The 23999-nt window shown below is 40.1% G+C and overlaps 1 protein-coding gene across 1 annotated transcript in view; it reads left to right on the top strand.

Moving 5' to 3' along the window:
• LOC133800070 (uncharacterized) overlaps window positions 1–821 on the top strand; it is a 127841-nt gene extending 127020 nt beyond the window's left edge. Inside the window, exon 2 of the mRNA XM_062238047.1 lies at window positions 603–821. Coding sequence (XP_062094031.1) covers window positions 603–821 — 219 coding nt within the window. The remainder of the gene's footprint in view (window positions 1–602) is intronic.
• The last annotated feature ends 23178 nt before the right edge of the window (window positions 822–23999 follow it).

The raw sequence follows: 23999 nt of genomic DNA, 5'->3' as shown, positions 1-23999 counted from the left end.
TTTTGATGAAATTCTGAACTCAGGTTTTTCTACTAACAGAAACCATAGTTACATTTTGAGATTGATTTTGGTGAAAGTTTGTAGATCATGTGGTCATAGTAAAATTTTCATTCACTTATATTTATTTCTCGTTTCCACTGACAGAGTTTTTTCTTAACTATTATGTAGATCCAACCATGTCCAAGTAGTTCAACACTCCTCCTACCTAAAAGAGGAAGAGTGGTGAAGGTAGCAGCTTGAATCCTCCAAGCAAGGTTGTGAGGAATGTATTGCCCAACCAGGGGAGACCATCTGACCAGTTAGTCAATATCCCATGCTTGACTCCTCCATCTATTTCACCTTCTTCCATCCTTTAAGCTACCTGACCAGCCGACTTAAGTGAGCCCCTTCGCATTTCTGGTGTGTATGGAAAAGATTTATTAGACCACACTCTTCACCATGCAATGAAAACTCAGACCTTTGAGACTCTACCACAACAAAGAGTTGAAGTTGTTCTTCACAAAGGCCTCGCTGAAATAATGAGTGTAAGTGTAATATCATAAAAAGAGCAGACTTTCTTATTGATTGTTCTTATTCTGAATACTCTCTATTATCTATTTTAGGGACTCATCACTGTTAGTCATGCTCAACATCGAGCAGTTAACTATAAGGAACTGGTCAAGGTCTTAAATGATCAATTGGTGGAAGCCCAGGCAAAGATTTCAATTCTGACTAAGTCTAAGAAAGATCTCGAAGAAAAGACTGAGCAAGGAAAGAAAGCAGTTGCTAACCACGATAGACCTGTGAAGGAGTTGGCTGATGAGAACAACAAGAAAATCTAGGCCAACAAAAGGTTGACCGAACAGCTGGCGGAAAAAACTCAAGAGAATGAGGAGCTTAAAAAAGACAAGGGATCTAGCTCATTACGAAGAAATCTACTTCAACTGCTTTTATCAGTTGAAGCCAAGGCCATCAAGGAGGAAACTCTTTAACTGGCACTGTGCATGCCTCTCCTGCTCTATCATTCTTACCAGAGGATGTTCCGGATGTTGATGACTGTGTTGAACAGCCAAGGACCAGTTTACCCGACAATTAAACATGCCCAGCCAACCAGAGAGCTTCCTATCTGACCAGTAAAAACTTTGTACCTGGCCAGTAGTTTACTTGTTTCTTTATACTTTTGTGTAGACAGCTGCTGCTTATTAGCTTTGATAGTTTGCTCGTACGACCGAGCTGTTTGACATTTACTCTTCACTTTTCCTAAAACATTCTAAGTCTTTTGTAAATAGTAAAGTCTCTTTCATTTATGTCCTATATTTTCGCATGAGTACTTAGTTTTCTAACATAAAAATTATAGACATTTCATAAGTCCCTACTAAGTATACTTTCTCACACTCTTATTACTCTAACATTTTATGAGCAAAATTTTTATTTTCACACGAATAACTGCTTCTATCTTCAAATCTTCAAAAATTTCATGATACTTAAGCTTTGTCAAACAAGTTAGCTTAATGGCCTTTTTTACTTCAAAAATTTACAAGTCAGTCTAAAAACAAATATTTTAACTCGTGCTCCCATTGCCTGTTGTTGAATTACATACCAGTATACCCTATGTGCCCCCCAAGTGATCGAGGATTGAAAGATCCTTGGTCACTTACAACTACTGACTGAAACACATTGAATATAAAGTGTTTACCGAGGTTTTCGGAAACTATACTAATGAATATTAGCTAAGACTTGAGGTATGGAATTTAGAAGATTAACACAGGATTTTTACGTGGTTGGTCATTAATAAGCCTTAGTCCACGAGTCAGTTGTATTAGAGCTTAGAAAGTCTTCTACAATGGAGTTTCTCCCTATGTTTTGACAGAGTAATTGTATACAAGTCGAAGAGAGATCCTTTTTCCAGTGCTCTATCGCCTGTATTTATAGGCTCATAGGAACACTGGACCTTGGCCGGGTATGACCCGGGCCCATCAAAGATGTGGATACTCTTGGCTTCTCTAGCGGAAGCCCAATACAAAAGATAAAAATACATAGGTCCAAGAATAATTAAGGCCCAATAGGGTGGCCCAAGAACTATATTTCGCCCGACAAAATGGTGCTTTTGGTCTGGGCACTACGAGTTACGAGGAAAATTCAGGGGAGCAAGCCAGTCAGAGTACTTGGCAGCGCAGGTTTGAAACAGCGGTGTGCAATCCCGAGGTGGCCTTTTCCGCAGGTGAAAAGTGGGGACAACCCCCACACGTCGTGGGGCGGCTTCAGGGTCACGGATGCTTTTCCTTATCAAAACGGGAGGACCTAATCCAGGTTCGCTTACCTCTGTCCCTCTTCGTTCACCATAGGCCCGGACCGTTTACCAGGCTCCGGAATTGTTTTACGTACACTTCAACTGTAATCCTAACTGTCCATACGTTTCTCGGACGTCTATCCTGGATCACCATCCCGGACGCCATCGGGGTCCAGAATCACGCTTGTGTCGTAGCCCTTGGTTACTCATGTACCAAGCAGGCTTGGGCCGGGCCCATATCAGAATGCCCAGGCCACGGGCCTGGACCATCGTCCCGGGCCCACGACAGGAAATGGGGATAACATTTACCCCCCAAGCCTTCGCCTGGGCCGCCAAGTGGAGGCTTGCCTTGTTCCAGGATAATTCACGGTTGCCTTCCCAGTTCCTACTTAGAATCGTGGGTTCGTGACAAAGGGCAGTGATGCTGGCCGTATACTGGGCCCGGACCATTTACCAGTGTCTGGGTACGATTACTTAAGTCCCGCTTCGTGGCAGGGGTACACTTGTCGCCAGGAGACTGCTGCATGGATGGGTCTCGACCTCGAAAGGTCACCTAGCCACCTCAAGGGTCGCTAGGCCTAGGCTAGTGCGTCAGCGTAGAATCTGAAGCGTCCCATCCGCACGGGGGTTCTTCATTAATGCTTCTGTGCTGATGTGGACCGTCGGATGGGGCGACCTTTCACATTCGCCTCTCCTGGGCTGTTAGATCTGAGATAGCGAGGATCCACCCCAGGACGATCTTGGACCGTTCGATGGGGAGATTTCTATCCTTTAGATCAGAGGCTAGGACTCGGTCCTTTATAAATACTCCCCAGACACTCATTTGCCATCTTTACACTCTCGAGCCATTTCAAGAACTGATAAGCTTTGCATGTCTGATACAGCTGACGAAATCCTTCATCGCCTGTTAACTTTACGCTGTCGTCTATTTCCAACAGTCCCAGCGCCTATCCATCCGCCTGAGAGCATATCCTGGGTCTGCCCTATCGACGAGTTGCTGAATCGGCTTCACCAGTTCAAGAACGAAGTTCTGCCGTTCTTACCGTCGGACAACTACCATCTTCTACGGCCAATAACTCACAGTAAGTCCCTCTGACCTTCTTCATGAATATATGAACTTAGGTTGTTCTTTTAATTCGTATGCTTAGGCTGCTAGAATCTGATTACACTTAGGAGCACTGTTAGGAAGGCCGCCTGGTCCAGGTTGCTCCGGGTCCGGATGCTTCCCGGACAGATGGTGGAACATACTTATGAGCCTTTTTTCTGTTCCCGATCTGGGTCTCGTGGTTCCTTGGTGATCCCGGACCCGATCCGAAGGGGACTCCAAGCAGTCCTTAGGAGACCCCCCGTACCTTAACCGACTTTCTTGGGTTTAGGTACTGACTGCTTGGATTTCTTTCTTTGTTCCCAGATCATCAACTATGGCAACGGGTGTCACCCTTCACTCCAAGGAAGAAGTCAACAGGGCCCCCGTCGTCCTCTCCAGGTCCCGAACCCCCAAGGGCAACAGATGGGAGATGGACGTGGTTACCAACTTGTTCCAGAACTACCGGATGATGTACATCCTAGAGAAGCGTCTGGGCATAGAGTCCACTCCTGGACTCTTCCACAACCTCATGGCCAGGATCGAAGAGCGGGCGCACACGTCCGTAGAAGGGTTTGGGGCCTGGAGTGTCGGCCACATCAATGCGGGAGCCACACTCCCGCTCCATGATTACTTCGTACGGTTCCTGACGTATGTGGGGATCGCACCATTCCAGCTCCTGCCACAAGCATACCGACTGCTCACGGGATGGTGAGTGTTCTGCGCAGTGAAGGAGATCGTGGAGCCGACCCCTGCCGAAGTCTTGTATTTCTACAAGATGGAGCCGCAGGTCAACGCCAAGGACAAAACCTTGGACGGCTTCTACAGACTAAAGCCGCGAGGTAACTATCCCGCTCCCACCAGCTCCTGGAAGCATCCCCCGGATGTCCATCACTACTGGTTCATAAAATCTGGGTTTCTCGTGGAGAAGAACCCCACGCTGCTGCTGGACTTCCAGGCAGTGGGTAAGTGCTTCCCCGATCCTTCTTCTCTTTTTTCTTTTATTTTTTCTTTCATTCTCTCCGTTTCTCATCATATTATTCCGGGTGGCAGGAACTTTTGCCCAGACTCCTCTTACCCAGTTCATCCTGGAAAGGAGGAGGTACTACTCTGGGCTAAGCGCGGATGACCTGGACATAGGAGGCTACGTCACCACGGACAACCTCCGACTGGTCGGGATGCTCGCGGCCACCCAAACTATTGTCATCCCGAACCTTCGGGGAATTAGTTGCGAGAAGAACATCGCCATCCGATAACAGCTGGCTCTGGACCACATTGTAGAAGTGGAGAAGGCAGTGCGAGTTGACGTGGCCAGTCGAAAAAGGGACCAGGCCCAGACGGAGGTGGCCACTTCGGAGGAGCTGGAGGAGCTCTTCGAGGACGCCCTAACAAACACGGGGACTCCTGCAGCTAGCGTATCGAGGCGAGGTAACTCCCCTTTAATCTTGACTTATGCTCCCCAAGTCGAGGACTTAGATAGGGATAGGCTAGTACTCCGAGGCCCCGCGTTCAGGGCCGATGGGGAGATGAGACCTTCGTCTCCCGTCCCCATAGGCTCAAAGGTTCTTATGTTCTTATCCGGGTTCCTTCAGTACGGGAATTTCCTGAACCCGGAAGACATGGGGGATCGAGTCCATTCCTTCGCTTTAGAGGAGTTGAGTCGCGCCCGGGGCATAGATGAGGGTTCGTCCCGGGTCATTATTAGTTTTGATGTTGGTTCTTTTGGTTTGCCATACTAATTCTCTTTTCTGTGCTCTTGCAGGAGACTCCGGCATGTCTACCCCCACAAGCGAAATGAGGCAGCTCCTCAAGGACAGGGTGGCCAGGAAAGCTGCCAAAAAGGAAAACGAGGCGGCGGGCCTGGACCAAAACCTCAACAAGGAAGCGCCCGGGGCGGAACTTCAACCCGGCGGTGGAGCCCTTGCCGTGGTCCCCATTCAGGCCGTGGACCCGGCTGCAGTCTCTGGCTCCGCTCAACACTCGGTGATTGACTTGGAGACGGGTGCAGCGGCCAGCCAAAGTTCTAGAAAAAGGGGCCTGGACGCTAGCGCTGAGGAGGCCAACACCGGGAAGAAGAGGCCCCGGACAAGGCAGGCTGGCTTGGCCGACGAGTTGCACGGCGAGAGTCGGCTTGCCGCAAAATACATTCCCGCACCACTGGTCCTCCACATACGTCCGACAATACTCGAGGATGGGGAAGCCCCTGTGCGGGATGAGCAGTCCCAGCTGATTAACCGTCAAGTAGTCAGGTCGAGGCTGGAGAGATGAAACATACAAGGCCCTGACGATCCGCCGTCAGGTCGAGTTCGCGGAGCGTCCGGCGGCGTTCAGCGCCCCTCAGCCGATTGTGGATCGGCTAGCCGGCGAGACGGGCTTTTGCCCTAAGCTTGGGCAGGACACGGCCCCCTTAGCAGCGGACCTGTTGGACCAGGTGGGGAACACAATGTCCAACCTCCAACTCAAACGGTATGCCACAATAGCCAATCCGAACGTGCTGTTTATCTCCCAGGCTCTCCATCACCAGGCCACCGCGGTAAGTTTTACTTGTCTTTTTCTTCCCTCTTCTTATTTGTTAATAAGGTTTTCTCCTAACTTTTCTTTGCTCCAGGTTGATTTACTATCTCATCGGAGTGCCGATCTGGTGGCCGAGTTGGCCTTGAAGATGGAGACAGTTAAGCTGGAGCTGGAGGCGGCTGTGAACCAGAAGGAGGCCTTGAAGGAGGCACTCGGCTTCTTCGTTTAGAGCTTTTGCTCGTTCCTTGTCAAGCAACCTTCTCTTTTGTTGCACTGCTGGGTAGTTTTCATCCACGTTGGGAATGTTGCTGAGCACAGTTGGTGAGATACCCACCATATCCTTGTGAGACCAGGCGAAGACGTCTTGATTTCTGTGCAAAAATTCTACAAACTGTGCTCTCCAACTTTGAACACTCTGGTCAGTTCATTCTCATCTATCAAGACCTCCTCTAAATCTTCCACAAGTCATACTCCACTATCCAAATCCCCAAAGCGAGGATCAATGTCCATTCCCTCGCTTTTGGAAACGCCCTATTTGGTGACTTCATCACTAGATGGAAACTACAGCTCAGTAACACCACGAGTCCTTTTCGGGTCAGTAACATTAAAATTTCTCTCTGGTCAGTAAAATCTGCAATTGCTCCTTGGTCAGTAAAGTTCATAACGTCGTAATTGTCGATGTGCATCTCGTCTACTACTTCTTCTTTCTCTCCACATACAATCATGTTATTCTCGTTGACTCCCTTCCATGCCTTAATTGCTGAAGCATTGTAACACTCCCTGGCTTCTCTCGTGTTTCCTTTGACACATCCTATGCCCACACTGGTCGAGAATTTCATAGAAAGGTTCCATATAGACACCACTATGTGTAGAGCCATGAGTAGTGGTCGACAGTTCACCACATTGTATGCCAATAAGCAATCTACTATCAAAAATTATGTCATGACTATCTCATGCCTAAGAGCTTCTTTTGCTGTGACCCATAACTTGATTGTTCCGGCCGGTGACAAACCTTCTCCAGCGAACCCGTAAAGAACTTGAGAGCATGGCTTCAAGTCATTGACAGACAACATCATCTTTTCAAAAGACGACTTGTAGATAATATCCAGCCAGCTTCCTATGTCAACCAGACACCTCTTCACTCTCTTGTTTGCAATTTGGACTGTAATGATGAGCGGGTCATTATGAGGATACCTAACGTGCCAACCATCATCCTCTGTGAAAGTAAGAGACTCACTTTTGTATTGAGGATTCTTTGGAGGTCGCTCCTCAACAGTCATGACATCTGATGTTGCAGCCAACTCATGTCGAAGTGTCCGGGCATATCTCTCCCTTGCTTTGGTACTGTCCCCATCCAAGTGTGGACCTCCACATATACTATCTAAGGTAAAGTCCACAGGTTCAGGTTGTAAGGGTGGAGATCACCATCGTTTGAACTCTGGATTTTTATTGCTTCCTTCTCCTTGGAGTTTCTCTGCCCAGTACTTTTTCAACTTGCCCAACCGGAGAAGATATTCTATCTCGTCCTTGAGGTGATTGCATTCATTCATTCCATGAACATAATCTCCATGGAAACGACAAAACTTATTAATGTCCCTCTTGTTCATTTCTTTCCTGATGGGTGGAGGCTTCTGATAAGGAACCTCTTGATGACTAGCGAGATAAATTTATGCTCGGCTGGCTGAGAGAGTTGTGTAATTCGTGAACCGAGGTTCATACTTGGTTGCCTTTACGTTTGGTCCCGACTTTGCATTTTTCTCCTCATGGCGGTCAGACCCTTTATTCCCTTGGTTGTTTCCACCATTCTGGCCGTTTCCACCAACCTTTGGAGGATCAGTTGATCCGCAAGGATTGTTTATGCCTTTCTCCTCTTTCTCTATTGCATCATCCAATTTCAAATACTTGTCCACCCGGTCACTAAATTTTTGAAGTGTTGAAATTGGGTTTCGATGAATACTATCCCACAAGGGGCTTTGGTAAGTGATTCGAGAGGATATGGAAACTATCTTCCCCTCATCTTCTACAGCATTTGCTCTGTTAGCCTCTCTCATGAATCTCTATATATAATTCTTTAGAGATTCATCCTATCCTTGTTTTAAATCTGCCAAGTGGTTGGCATAAATTGGTGGAGTTTGGGCAGCACTAAATTATCTACAAATTTCTTTCCTAAACGTTTCCCACGAGGTAATGGAATTTGGTTTAAACTTCCAATACCATTCCTGGGTGGTATCTGACAACGTAGTCAGGAAGACTCTACACCGATAATCATTGCTCACTCCGACAGCTCCATCTGATCCTTGAATTTTCCAACATGTCTGATTAGATCTTTTTTTCTGTATACACTGGTAGCACCGGTTCTGTATATTTTACCGGCGGCTGGGTCGCTTTGATCCAAGCACAACATGGACTGCCTTAAAAGTCACATTTCTTATAAATAACATTTCCTGTTTACACGGGATCCCAAAATAGTAGGTTTAAAACCATTTACAAAAGATTCGCGATCTAAATACAATATTAGCCATACTAAGGCAAAATAGACAGTTCAGTGATCCCTGTCCTGATCCACTCCTCGGCCAAAGCGAGCGAATAGCTGACTATGTACATTCAGCCCCATAACTCTCCATCTCAGGACTGGTCCAACTTTCCTTTGCCTTTACCTGCACCACGTAGCACCCGTGAGCCAAGGCCAAGCAAGAAAACACAATAACAGAGCATAAGCAATCAACAGACAATCCAATATCTCATATTGCATAACATATTCTCAACCATATAAACATTCAGAATAATCAAGTATTCAGCATACTAAACATATCAACTCATATCATACATCAATTCAAAAATGATAACTAGGGTTAGTGCCCTCAGGCCGCACCCTCCGTTATCCCACTGACTCCGGCCTGCTTAAACCGAGCTCAATGAATATTAAGTTGTCCTCGGCTACCAGTGGCCAAGCCACACCCTGTACGCAAATATTGTGTACGACACCCTTAGGCCGCTATCACATGTCCCATGGCATAATACCATCATTGACATTATACAGATATCAGGAGCTCTTAGTCCCATCACATCACAAACATATAACCGGGTGTAGTTTTCTTACCTTTGGATTTGCTAGCTTTGTTCACTGTGATCCTCAAGTACGGTCCTTCCTAAGCCCTAGCACAAACCTAGCCACAAACATAGACCAAAGTCATCACCAAACCTCAAGTCCAAAACCTAGCCTCGGGACCAATCCCGAGCCCTCGGGAAGTCCTAGTTCCACCAAACAAGGTGGTGGAATCGAACCCCGAACCCTTGGTCAAAAACCCTTAAAAATAACCCTAAAATCCCTTTCTGAGCACAGGGTAGCACTACAGCGCTACAAACATAACCAAACTGCCCTCAGCAAACTTGGCCTAGCACTACAGCGCCCAAAGGCTAGCGCTGTAGCGCTAGTCACAGACTGCCAAACTGCTCAATTTCTTCCTACGATTTCCCATAGCCAAACTTAACCAAAACTTCTCCAAACCTTCACCAAACTCAAAATCAAGCTCACTAACATGTCTAACTCATCCCAAGCATCATAACCACATAAAGTCTAACCACATGTACCTCTAATCCCAAAGTTCACCATGGTCACTCCTAGACTCAGAATTCAGCAAAACACAGTCAAAACTTCAAAGTTTAAAGTTCAAAATTTATACCTTTGATGGAAATTCAATTTCAAGTTAACTTCTTGACCTCCTTAGCTTGTTCTTCCCCAATTCCTTGGCTTGAATTCCCCTAAAGTTCCCATCAACTCAGCTTAGACACCATAGTTTAAACTAACCAAACCAGAAACTGAAAACTCTAAAGGCTTACCTCAAATATTGATGTGTTCTTGCTAATCCCTTGCCAACCTTTCAAGTTTAGCTCAATACTCTTGTTTGTCAGCCTAACCTAGCTCCCTTCTGGGTTTTTCTCCAAGAAAATTGAAGAGAAAGGGTGAGAGAATCACCAACCGACCCTAAGAAAACTACTCTGTTTTCCTTCCTTTTCTTTTTCTTTCTTTTCCTTCTTTCCTCAGCCTTCTACCTTTTTCTACAATTCCCACTAAGTATAAAGCCTCATCATACTTATCTTTTGCAATCCAAATGACCATAATGCCCTCCCCTTTAATTCTAAATCCTTTAATCCACTTAGGGGCATTTTAGTCATTTTACCAAATTCCCGCTAATTCCTCGAGTGTCTCTAACATTTTCCGCTTACTTCCCGATACCTAATTAATCACCAATTATATTCCTCATTATCAAAATTAACCTCAATATATTCTCTAAATTCCCATTTATACCCCCAGGCTCGCCCCGAGCCAGGTATAAATCCCCGCCGTGACTTTTTCGCTAATCTGCTCACTAGGATCATCTCGAATCACAAATCACAGATATATCCACATAATAATGTGGTCTCAACAATTATCACCCATATATATACGATTATGCCCTCAACGGGCCAAAATTACAATTATACCCTTTATATCCTAATCAGTGCCTACATGCATACTAATACACATAGTCATGCATCTCAGATATTCAAATAGCCATACAACATGCTTTAAATCATAATCATGCATTTTACTCATTTAAATCACACATAATTCCCATTATGCCCTCCAGGCACACTAATCAAAGCCCTTAAGCCTTATTAGCGAATTTGGGTCATTACATTGAAGCCGTTAACAAGACTCTGAAGGACACACTGTAGAAAAGGCTCGAAAAAGCAAAAGGGGCATGGCCAGAACAATTACCAGAAGTACTCTGGTCATATAGAACATTACACAGAATGCAGACAGGCCATACACCATTTTCCTTGGCTTATGGGTATGAAGCTATGGTGCCTATTGAGCTAAATCCACCATCACATAGAAGGCTAACATACGACCAAAGCACTTACAATTAATTATTGATGGAGTCTTTGGATTTAGTCAATGAAAAGCGCGAGCAAGCTGAACTTCGGGTAGCAGCTTACTAGGAAAAGGTCACTCGATATTTTAACTATAAGGTATGCAAAAGGATGTTTAACGTGGGGGATTTGGTACTTAGAAGAGTTTTTCTCAACACTCACGATCAAGCTGCTGGAGTACTCGGACAAAACTTGGAAGGACCGTATCAGATTGAAGAAATCCTTCAACCAGGCACATATAGACTTGCTTGCTTAAATGAAGATCTCATTCCTCGCTATTGGAATGGAGAACACCTACCCAAGTGTTATCAATAAACAATTCTTTTTAAACAATTGGCTTGTATTAACTTTACTTTTTACAAGTTTATAAATAAGGGCTAGTCAGTTAAATGACTGGTCGCTTATAAGTGTAAGATCAATTCTTGATCACTTGTACAGACATGATTTTGTCCATTTTATTACGAGAAATAAAAGGAACTGTGCGCAGCCAGTTATTCTTTCCAATTATTGTATTTATTACAAGTATTTGCACATTACCTGTGTTGTTTTGCTATATCATCGTTAATTGTTTATAAGTACGCGAGCAGTAATGTTCGAACAAGACTGGGTTATGGCAAGTGACTGAGAACGTTAAGCTCCTCGATCACTTGGTGAGCATATAAGAATCTAAGTGAGCAAAGCATATCAACATGCATATGTAAACACACGAGCAAAATAAGGGAAAGCATACTACAACACTCAAAGTATTTTTCAAAAAATTTAGTTAAATTTTGCAAAATCTACAAAAAGTGTTATGCTAAGTTTCGTCATACGAACAGATGTTATAATAGCAATAAGAATATTATAATATCATAATGAAATGTCTTTACACCGCGAGAAATTACTACTCGGATGTAATTAAAATTAAAAGAAAAGCTGCATTTTGCAACAAAATTGTCTCAACATTACAAACCAATGTTCGCATATTCTAGTTACAAAGTTAATTAAAAAATAATAAATTATTGTGCAGCTGGAGGAGGGTCTTGCTGAGAGTGTTGGTCGACTGTTGTCCCCGCATCTTCTTCGGCTCCGTCGATGCCTGTCGCCAAGGAAATTTCAGAAGATTCTGAGCTTTCTTTTCATCTTCTAGGCGAGCAGTGCACTTTGCAAGTTCAACTTGCCTCATCTGCTCGGGAAGGTAGTTGATATTCGTCGTTGGGGTGTTCTTCCAAAATAGATAGAAGCATTGAAGGTTGCTCCTCCGAACCTCTCCAGGTTTTGAGAATTAGATTCCTCGAGCAGCTTGATCCGCTCCTCCAGCTCAATAGCCTCCTTCATGCTGGCCACCAGGTCTTCTTGGAGTTTGGTTGCATCTTTGAAGTTGTTCTTCGAAGCCTCCTTAAACTTTTCTTTGACAGAAATAGCTTTGGCCAGCTCTTCTTGGCTCTTCTTCAACTCCTCGGTCATAGTGGCGACTTTATTTTCAGCCGCCCTAACCTTCTCCTCGCATACCTTGATCTCCTCAGCATGTTTGGCCTCGATCTCCTCAGCACGACGCCAACCATGTCTCATGGTCAGGATACCCTGCGAACAGAGAAAAAGTGAAACAATTAGAGGCAACTAAAAAAAATGTTGCTCGTCTAAAAAAACACACTTACACTGAGGACTTCCAAAAAGCCCGCGACTCATGACCTGGCTATGTTTCAAAGGGGGAAGATGGGGAAAGGCTTCCTGGCTAGGACAGTGCATGGACAATCTTTGCAGTATCTCGTAGGTAGCATTAAAAGTGCTGCTCAGCAAATCAGTGGTCGGGGATCCCCCTGCCTGCTCGGAGGAAGGGCCATTGCGAGGAGGAGGAGGAGGCATTGTAGTTATGGAAGGAGTTGGAGCTGAAGGGTCTTCTGATTGGGCCTTTTTCTTGGAAGGCTTGCTACTGCTCTCCCCAGGGGGCCTTCTGCTCGATTTCTTCTTGCTTGTAGGAGCTTCGACAGAGGCATACATGTCGAAAGCATCTTCAAATGGCAAGACTACAAAAAAAAAAAAGAAACTATCAAACAAAGTAGTTTGGAGTAATAATGGAGTAATGTAAAGGGAAATTCTAGGTAGTATACCCAAACTATTATCACTGGTTGATATATTATCTATAGAACTACAGCTACACTCACTATCTGCCTCGAAGAAGTCCGAATTAAAATTACTAGTAGTAAATTTAAAGTTGCCATCCCTATCGAATAAGTGACAGAGGATGGGAAAATTATCTAAAAGTGAGAAGTCTATACCATTCTCATCAAAGGATTCGAATATAGGGCTAGTATATTATGGTATTTTTTGTTTTCGCCTCCCATGGTGGGCAGGGGCTGCAGCAGCCCGAGGGTTGCTAGATGGTTCTCGAATGGTCACTCCAGTTGGTCGTCGCCTCTGGGGTTATGACACATCTTGCTACTGCTTGGAGATTTCTTGTCCTTCGGTGCCCTCTCTAGTGGCATTCCCCGCAACGGATTCCCTCACTTCTTAATAAGGTTCCAAAAGGCCGACCAGCCTTAAATTTCTTTCAGTGACCAACTCATTGATGCTATTTTCTATGTTCGTCATGCTGGCAAGGACTGCAGCCCTCATCTCCATCTCTGGAGTGGGGTCTGGTCGGTGCCATGGACCTAGACGCAACACCAAATTACTAAGGCCAAGGAAAGGAAAAACTAACAAAAATGAACAACCAGAAAAGTCCGACTAGAGATTCAAAAGTTTACCTCCTCATGTAAAGGCCAAGTTGTCAGCAACCACGTCTGTAGCGAGGAAGTACTCCTGGAAGTATCTTCCTATGTTGGACTTATAGGTAACATCACTCATAAATATGCGAGCAGATTCCTAGTGACAAAAGTGGAAAAACCTCGTGTTATTTTGGTTGGGGTTGGATTTAAGATCAAACAGATAGTTGATCTTGTGTGGGGTAAGCACAGGCCATTTTTTGTGATTGTAAAGGATATAGAGTGCTGGTAGTACTTTATACCCATTGGGTGTTCGTTGAAAAGGGGCGACCTCAAAATAATTAGCCACCCCTTGGAAAAAATTGTGCAAGGGCAAGACTGCCCCTGCCTCGATGTGATACCTCGACCAGGCGCTGAAGGCGCCTCCAAGTACATTTTCCATTTGGTCGGGTGTGGGTTTATGTAAATTAATACCAAGAATCTCGTACTTCTTGTAATACATGGCCATCATCCTGCTCGATATGACACTAGGAGGGGCAACATTCCAATCTGTTTCTACTCGGGGGCCATCGCGAGGACGGGCTTTTTGCTGAATGTCTAGTGGTGAAAAATTTAGAGGTTGAGGGTCGTTTGATGGACCCTTAGTAGTGGTTGCTGGATGGTTAGAAGGTAAATTGGTGGTTTTCTTTTTCTTACGAGCAATGTATTTGACACGACCCATGTGTGGTTCACTGATTGAAGGACTAGTCACGGGATTTTTTTGTGAAGATAAAGGCTCAAGGAAGGGAAAGGAAGGTTGTTCTTGATCCTTGAACAGCAACACGAGAAGATCGTCATCTATTGGTCTCTCACCTCCCCAAGGATCATGCATGAATATCTGAGAAGAGCAAAGGGGAAGTAAGAATCTACGACCAATAGATAGAAGAAAGAGAATAATAGGGATAACGTTACTCGTGTATAAACACTATAAACATGCGAGCAGTTTGAAAATACAGATCAAAAAGCAAATGTTAAAAGTATTTTGAGAAAACTTTTTGACTCTGAAAACAGGAGGGAAAAACCCAGTTTTTCTTAAAATAGTAAAATCAAATTTTCACTTCGATTTTGGACCCTAAACCAGTACACCTATTTCCCACATTCATTTCTAAGCCTCACCTAGTATTCTATACTACCTAAAATCCCTATTCTAGCATGTTTCTATATATCTTTTTCTCAAGAACAATGGAGGCACAATCAGAAAAACTTGTGAAATCTATTCTAGATTCCATAAAAGAGAAGATGGGTTCGAAACTTACTTGGATTACGATTTGTAAAGAAATTGCGAAAACTTTAGCTCGAGGTTGGTCGAAAACGTCTCGGATCACAGAGGTAATCTGGGTTTTTCTTGAAAAAAATTTATGAGTTCTTGAGGAGATAGAAAGCTTAGGTAAAAAGTGAAAGTTGGAAAGGTAATGTATTTATACTGATCGTGGTGATGTTGAAAAGTAATGATGGGAGTGGGATTTCGATGTATGGGGAATCGCAATAACCGTCAAAATATTTTTGGGAAACTGTAAAGGTCATGATTGCTTACTTTTTCAAAAAGGTGCTGACAAATGTGACAGGTCAGACGAGTAGCTGGTTGAGTAAGTTTATTAAATGCTGATCGCAGTAAAATAAACTTAGGGGGCAAATTTTAACCCAAAAAATATTCACTTCCTGAAGTGGTAAGATTAGTATGCACGTGGGATGCGCGTGACTATTTAAGTGGTTACATTCTAGTCGACCATCGACCAGAGGAGAATGCGTATGGCAGAGGGCATGTTTCATAGGCAACAAGGGTTGATCGTAGATATTTTATAAAGATATTTGATCTTGCATTTATGTAAAAATTGTAATTTCCATTATTATTCAGATATGTTTGTATTAAAATGGACAAGGCCCATGGGCCCATAGAGAGATCCTTGAGCCTATAAATAAGACTCAAAAAGGCTCATGAGAGGGATCTTTTAGACTGAGAAAGAAAATTAGTGTTTTTGCACAATTCTTTGTATTTGTTTTTGGAGCTTGTGAGACTTGGTAAACCTTCATTTACTGATCGCAAGTGATCATCATACATTAATAAGAATACTAAGTGAACGTAGGTCATTACCATCACTTGGGGCTGAACCACTATAAATCCTTGTGTCATTTATTTTCTTGTGTTGAATTGATCTTATTTCTATCATTTTTATTGACTCTGTGTCGTTGACCAAATCAAGGGTCAACAGAGCTTAAGATAATAAACTTAAATAGTTTGTAGTAAAATAAAGTTATGGAATCATTAGATTAATTACTGCTAGTACGATCCACTAGTATTATGAATACATGTGACCTAGATCCAGGTTACTAGTGTAGCAGGACACTTAGTGGAGGTACTTTGCATACTGAGAGTATGTAGGACTGGAGCAGATGTGATTTTTTAATACTTGTTTAAACACAGTTTCATAGTATTAATCAAATACATCAAACGACAATCATATACACGATGATCTTAATCCTGAGGTTACTATAAACTCCTATATATGTCACCTGATCCTTTGATTCAAGCGTTAAGGGTTGTCAGAATGATCAGGCTAAGAACAATTGTTTTGGGGACTCAATTATGTATATGGCTGGGGATGAAGCTTAACAGATATGGAATCTATATCTTCTTATAGATTGAATAATGGTTCCCTATTGGGTTGACTTTTGGAACTGAAAAGGTTATGAGCACTCATGTCGCAAACTTGTTGTGACACAACCTTCACTAGTAAAGTCAATGGTACTCTAGGAACAAGATATATCTAAAAGGGTATAACGGTAATTTTATTCCCTTTTAATTATGAAACATTAATAGAGGAATAACGTTGTATCTAATGATTATATCAATGGACACTTTATTCTTTAATAAAGTACTCAGTATATATATGTCTATAATTATCAAGAGTTCAATCTCATATTTTTAGTTGAGTAATCATGAGATTAATAAATATGATTATTTAATCAAAGAGTTTTGATTAATAATGTAATATTTATTGGAGCTTGATATTATAGGTCCATAGGTCCCTAGGGTGGCTCTATCAACACCATATCAAGGTAAGAGTAGATACAATGGTATAACTGTAATTTGGGAATTTGAGAAGAATTTTATTCTTCGAGTCAAGCATGCAATTATATGATAATTGATGTTGAATAATTAATTTAGAGGTAATTATTAATTTCAAAAATATATTTATGAATTTAAATATATAAAATTTCAAAATTCATATATATAAATAAATAAATAAAATTTTGAAATTGATTATTTTATTTGAGTGGGAGAAAATAAAATTGGTAAGTCAAAAATAGTTTTTGATTTATTGAATTTTAAAAATGATGATCATCAATTTGAATTTAGAATTTACAATTTAAATTTTGAAATATTATTGTCATCTTTTTCTTAAAAAGATCAACACCTTATTTTGTGGGAAATTGATTTTGATTAAATAATTAATTAAAAGAAAAATGCAAATTCCCTAAAAAAGAGAATAGCAGTGCACGCCTGACACGGTCCAAGGACTGTGCCATGCGTGTACCACTATATAGATTTTGTATCTGTATAGTTTTATTTTATTAATTTTATTATTTAATAATTTAAAAATAATTTTTTCAAATTTGGTAAGTTAGATATTTACCTAAATCAAATCTTATCATTATTTTTATATTATATTATTATTAGGAATAATAAGGTAATATAAATCTCTCTATCTATGATATAGAAGAAGAAGAGAAAAACATAGAGAATACACAATACACAATTGATAATAGTTCTCATAGGTTATTGTTAGACAAAAAATCTCTCTTTCTTCTTATTTATTCTAGTCATTCTCAAGATCATAATCCAAGTTCTCATGTGTTGAGAAATATTTGTGATTCCTCAAATACAAACCCATATTTTCTAGGTTCCCACACACATCTTGAGGTGTAGAGAACACTCCAGAAGATCGTGGTTTGAGTGCTCAAAGCTTTGGATAGGAAGATCGATAAAAATACGAAAATACTAAAGGACACTTGATAGGCTTCAAGAGGTAAAAGTTTATGTTCTTGATTTTTGTGTTTAGATTTTCTATATAAATATATTGTATATTTATATACATATTTTTTGCATGATTAATAATATTGTTTGATAATGTTTGTGGATTGTTTTCTTGGTCATATAAATGGTTTATATGATTAATGAATTTTTTTATTGTTGTTGTGTTGTTCATAAACAACAATGGGCCCACCAAGCATGAGTTTTCGCTGCGTGCTGTAGAGTCCAAGAACTTTACTTAGCTAGTTAGATAGTAGTATAATAGTAATAGAAGTAGTATTTTTATGACTGTGGATTTTGGTTCAGACCGGGATTTAATTGGACACTCATAGTAACACTTGTAGATTTTCTAAGTTTAACCTATAGTTTAAGAAAATTAATTTTAACCTAAGGTTTGATTAATATGACTGATATTGATGATGATATTTATTAAATTATAAGGTTTAGTTAGACCCAATAAGAAAGTAACACTTGTCATGTGTATGTTTAATGATAATTAAGTATTTTTGAGGAATAAGTTTATTAAGATTAAAATTTGAATATCCTAGGGTCTGCCAGCAGCTTTGAAAACGTTAGAGGACTTAGTCAAGGCTATTTACTCAATTCAAATTAAGCTGAAAATGTGCAATTTCGTGTTTAAATATTCAGCGTATGCTGATATATCGCAGCTATATGGGGCGATATATCGCAGTACGTGGATACGAAAAACACGTAACTTTGCACGATCACCTCGACGAGCCTCGGGCATGCTGGCCTAGGCGATATATCGCCTACAAGGGGCGATATATCGGCTCCTTTGGTATATTTTTTAATGTTTTTGAAAATGTTCTCTTTTTAATCTTTAACCTCTTGATAAGTCAAGCATCTTTCAGACCGAGTCTTCAGCCTCTGCTGAACGATAATTCAAATATTTTTCACTTAAAAAGCCATTATTTTATTCAAGTTAAATGAAGATCTTTTCATTCTTGAACTCTATAAGTAGGACCTAATACTCAGCCATTTATTCATTCATCAAGCTAAGTTCAGAGGTTGCAAGCTGCTAGGTTATTTTTGAGAGTGTAAACATTTGGGTTGGGGATTATAAGCTTACCAAACACTTGGAAAGTAAGGTTTATAGCACATTTCGGTTCAAGGTTTAGATCGGTCATAGAAGCATTCAAGGTATTCCAAACTCTAGTTCATTTTGGTATTGTTTTTCTTAAGTTCTTATAGTTTTCTACTCAACATCCTAACTCTATTCTTCATTCTTGGTTAGGAAATCTAAGATCTTGAACATAAGATTCTTGGTAAGTATATTTTCGATGGTATAGTTCTTTCATTATTTTCATACCTTTCTCTTTAGTATACTCACCTTTCTTTGATGGTTTATAGGAGTGTTCCAAAGTCCCAAATCTATTCTCATATCCCGGTATTTTTTTGTAAGGAAAATAGGATAGGATTTTATATGTTATGTTATGTGTTATCTTATGATTTAAGTGTTATGTATATGTTATATGTTATATTATGTATGTTTGTAGACTTGGGCATATGACCTGTATAACTAACAAGCCCCAATAAATTATGGGCATATGACTTGCTTAGCTAGCAAGCCCCACAAATCTAATGGGCATATGACTTGTTTAGTTTACGGGACCCCAAGTAATAATGGCCATTATAGTATGTATGACATATGTTTATGATATGTTTTATGTTGCGTTATGAATTTTATGTATATGGTTTATGTGTTAGGTTTTCCTTGCTGGGCATTAGGCTCACTCCTTTATGTTTATATGTGCAGGAAAATAGCTTTGGTGGCGGGAAAGGTTCTTGGAAGCTTGGGGATGTGTATTGAGGCGGGATGGAATCGATGGACCGAGCGTTCGATTCGAGGATGAAGTCTCTTTAAATTTTATATGTATTTTCCGCACTTTATTATGTAATCCATTTATTTAAAAATTATGTTATGTTTTTATTTTAAAAACAATGGGATCCCATATCCTACTTTAAATTTTATGTAGTTTAACACTTGTTTTTTTTTCAAGTTATAATGAAGTTATGATTATTTCACTTGTAAGTACTTTAAAAATTAGTGTCTATGTATAGTAGTCATTAATAGTCCAAAGTCTAGAGTAGTTGGGTCATTACAGTGCTCTGATTGGTTTTCCAACATCTACTCATTTTAGGAACATAAAGCACATTTGTCAATGTGACTTTCTTGCTGGAGGTAAAAAAGACTTCAATAGTACATTTGCCAAGTACCTTGGATTCGCCTTCATTGCTAATTTGTATCTCATGGTTACCATTTGACTCTTCAAATGTCTTGAACAATGATATGTCATAAGTGACATGGACAGTGGACAAGTGTTGTACCACCATCCCTTCACTTTTACTTGGACCTTATTCACCTCACTATGGGTAGCAACAAAATTTTCCACTTCATTTGCATTTACCTTAAGTCCTTGTTGGTCTTTTCTATGCCTACACTCTTTAGCATAGTGACCATTTTTCCCACACACAAAGCAAAGACTTTTCTTGCCCTTAAACTTGTTTTGCTAGGTTTTTGGACCAAAAGGATTTTCCACAGCCTTTTTGGTTTTCCCTTTCTTTTTGGGATATTTTTATTGTGACACTGCATTTGTAACGCCCTACTAATCCAGGACCATTACATTGAGTGTTTAAAATAGTGCTTAACTTGTTAAGCGAGTCATTTGGACTCAAAAGTGTAATTAAAATTAAATAAAGGTTTAGGCACTAAAATTTTTTGCCAAAATAATTAAACTTTTCATTAAAAACTTTAAACATTTATAAGGGATCCTAAAAAGGTTTATTCAAATATAATTACATTCAGGGTTTACAAAATAGTTGGCCTAATGAAAAAATTGGACTTTTACTCTAAGTCCCTGTAGAGTCCCAGAATATTTACTTAACTAGCTAGATAGTAGTGGTAGTAGTTAGTATTAGTTTGTAGTATGTTAGATTCTGTGGATTTTGGTTCAAGTCGGGACTTAGTTGGAAACTCATAGCAATAGTTATGAATTTTATAAGTTTAACCTATAGTTTAAGAATATTAATTATAACATAAGGTTTTATTAATATTGCTCGTCCTAGGTGTATTATTTATTATAACCTAAAGTTTAGATAGAACCAATAAGAATATGACACTTGTCATAAGCATGATTATTAGGGAATTAGAGTTTGTTATTTTATGGTGAGTTAAGAAATTTGTGGATTAGGTTGTTATTTAGATAATTAAATAGATTTTCCCGTAACTTTAGGGTAGTGTAAATTCTGACCTATTTTTGACCCAGCTATCTTATGAATTTCGAAAAATAGTATTTCCAGAAAGTTGTAGATAATTGAATTATCTCTCTAACGGTATAAAGATGGTCTAAATCGAAGTTCTACAACTCCAATTATTTTTATTTTAATATAGGTCAGTTTAGAGTTACGACATTTAGGAAGTTAGAAGTTAGGATTCTATTTTTTTTTTTTTTTTTGTTTAAATCAAGCTTTGACTCCTTAGACCTGCCTCTGAATGATTTGACTGAGTCCTAAGCCTTTGACTGAAGAATATTCAAATATTTTCAATTAAATTCATTATTTTTATTCAAAGCCAAAAAAAAAATTATTCCTAGAACTCTATAAATAGGACTTAGAACCCAGCCCTTCTCCTCACTCTTCAGATGTGATCATACTCCAAGGTGCTAGTACTACAATAGAGTGATAAACACTTGGGTTGGGAAAAAGATTTGCCATTCTTAAGCTTTATAAAATACTTGGGAAGTGAGGATTAGTGTATTTCGGTATTGGAGTTAAACGAATCCATAAAGTCAACTAAGGTACTCCTATTCTTTAAGTCCAATTCTTTAAAACTCTGTAGTTTTCTTTAGTTCCTTTTATTCAGATTCTAACTTTCGCTATTGCTTCTTGAAACTTAAGTTCTTTCTTGCTAAGTTTCTTCTTGATGGTTTAGTTTCAACATTCATTCTTTATTCTTTAGAAATAGTCACCATTTGTATTGTTGGTTTTGGGATTGTTCCAAATTCCGTCCTTGTTCTCATATCCCAGTGTTGGTATGGAAAATAGGATAAATTTTATGTGCTTAGATGTTATGTTTATGTTATGTTATGTTATGTCATATGTTTATGCTATGATATGTATATGTGTGATATGTTTTAGTTCTTGGGAATATGTTTTGTTTAGATAACAAGCATATAATTTGTTTAGATAACAAATAACTTGTTTAGATAACAAGTCCTAATAGTATATGCCTTGGGCATATGATTTGTTTAGATAACAAGCCCCATAAATTTATATGACTTGTTTAGATAACTAGCCCTGTAGAATTATGGGCATATGATTGCCTAGCTAGCAAGCCCCAAGATGTATGATGGCCATTGTAATAGATGTTTTTGTAGCCATATGTTTTATAGTGTATGCTTATGATATATGATATATGTTTTAGATAGTCTTATGTTCTTTTATAGTATTTGATGTAGTCTTATGCTTATGTTTACGATGTATGTTTTGTTTTTAGTAGATTTTCCTTGCTGGGCATTAGGCTCATTCCTTTATTTTAGTGTGTTGCAAGAAAATGATTATGGAGGCTGAAGGATTCTTGGTAGCATGGCATATGTGTTGAGGATGAATGGAATGGATGGGTTGCGTGTCGATCGAGGATGTCTATTTTAGTCTTTTGAGGATGAATGGAATGGATGGGTACTATTTTAGTCTTTTGAAATATGTCTGTTTTGTAATTCCGCATTCAATGAACTTGTTTTTAATGCTATGTTTTATGTTTTGTAAACAATGGGATCCCATAACATATCACATTTTATTTTAGATTTTTAATAAAGACATGTTATTTCTTATATTTTGGGTTTTCAATAAAGGCATGTTATTTCTTATGTTTGTATTGAAATAGTAGCTATGTCTAGTATTTTTAATAGTCCAAGGTCTTAGAAATAGTTGGGTCATTATAGTTGGTATTAGAGCAACAGTCCATTTACATGAAGTTCTCTTTGATACACATGCTCAAGCTCCGAATCTAACCGCCAATGTAAGTGTTTATGTCATAGTTGCTATGATTATGTGTTTAGTTAACGTTTTAGCCCTTATGTTTTCAGTTAAGAATATTTGTAAATTAGTTTATTTTATTTTTTTCGTTATTTATTTTATTTATTATCTTTGCATTTATGATTGTATATAGTGAAAACCTTTTTCCAAATAAATATCATTGTTATTTTTTAATGAATAATAATAAATAATGACCAAGTTCGGTGAGGGTGGATATGAATCAATGAACCGGGTTCTAAATTGAGAGTTAGGGGGCCATAGTAGTGGGAACGATTTTACTGCTCCCATCCCTCCCTCAATATGGTTAACTTTTGAACAACAATGAATTTCGAGCCTGAGAATTAAGTCATATATGATGATTAGAAACAGACTTAGAAAATAATAAAGATGGCTTATTTTTTTTCTAAGTATAGAAACACACCCTAATTAAAAGAAGGCTTATAAAAAATTTCATAAGAAGTCATAATTAATAGGTCCGAGTTCTGTTTGCTTAGATTAAGTTTTTCCCTTAGAGCCTATGAGGGTAAGTTCTAATATGCTTTCTCGACTATTAGAAATTTTGCTGAGGATGTCGCTTAGATGGTCTGCACGCACAAATGTTAATGCCTCCAACGCCGCTCCTGAGAGCAATGAAGCCCCTCCAGTTCGTAGAAGGGTAGTGCGTTCTACCGCCAACCGAAGCGCATCGCAGCCGCCGCCGGTTGAAAACACCACAGAAATTGCAAGACTACAACAACAAGTGGAGGAATTACTACAGCAACAGCGACAACAGACTCAGCCTCCGCCTCCGCCGCAACCACAGCCACAACAAATGGCTCACGTACCCCATCAAGTAGGTCCTTATGGGGGATGGCCAATGGCAAACCATGCGCCATACCCAGCTCAGCACATGGAGCCAATCTATGAGCAGTTTCGTAAGCAACACGCTCCAAACTTTTAAGGGACAACAGACCCCTTTGAGGTAGAAGAATGGCTCAGAATTGTAGAGCCGATCCTAGCGCATATGAATCTCGGCAATGCGGATCGCACATCCTACGTTTCGTCTCTGCTTAAGAAGGATGCTAGAATATGGTGGGACTTAGTTTAGCAGACTAACAATGTCGCCACCATGACATGGACAAGATTTGTGGAGCTGTTCCACAAGAAGTATTACAACTCGGCAGTCATCGCTACAAGGGTCGAGGAGTTTGCTAGTTTGAAGCAGGGCAACTTGACGATAGTAGAATATGCTCGGCAGTTCAAAAGATTAGCCAAGTTTGCACCAGAGATGGTTCCAACTGACTTTCTAAGAGTGACCAAGTTCGTTAGAGGACCTAGACCAAAGATTGAGCTAGGAGTTAAGCTAGCAAACCCGGGAAATACTAACTATGCCGATGTTCTAGAAACGGCAATAGAAGTAGAAGG

Source organism: Humulus lupulus, chromosome 9, assembly GCF_963169125.1.
Source record: "Humulus lupulus chromosome 9, drHumLupu1.1, whole genome shotgun sequence".
In the NCBI taxonomy this organism is placed as follows: Eukaryota; Viridiplantae; Streptophyta; class Magnoliopsida; order Rosales; family Cannabaceae; genus Humulus; species Humulus lupulus.
This window is presented reverse-complemented; position numbering and strand designations above follow the sequence as displayed.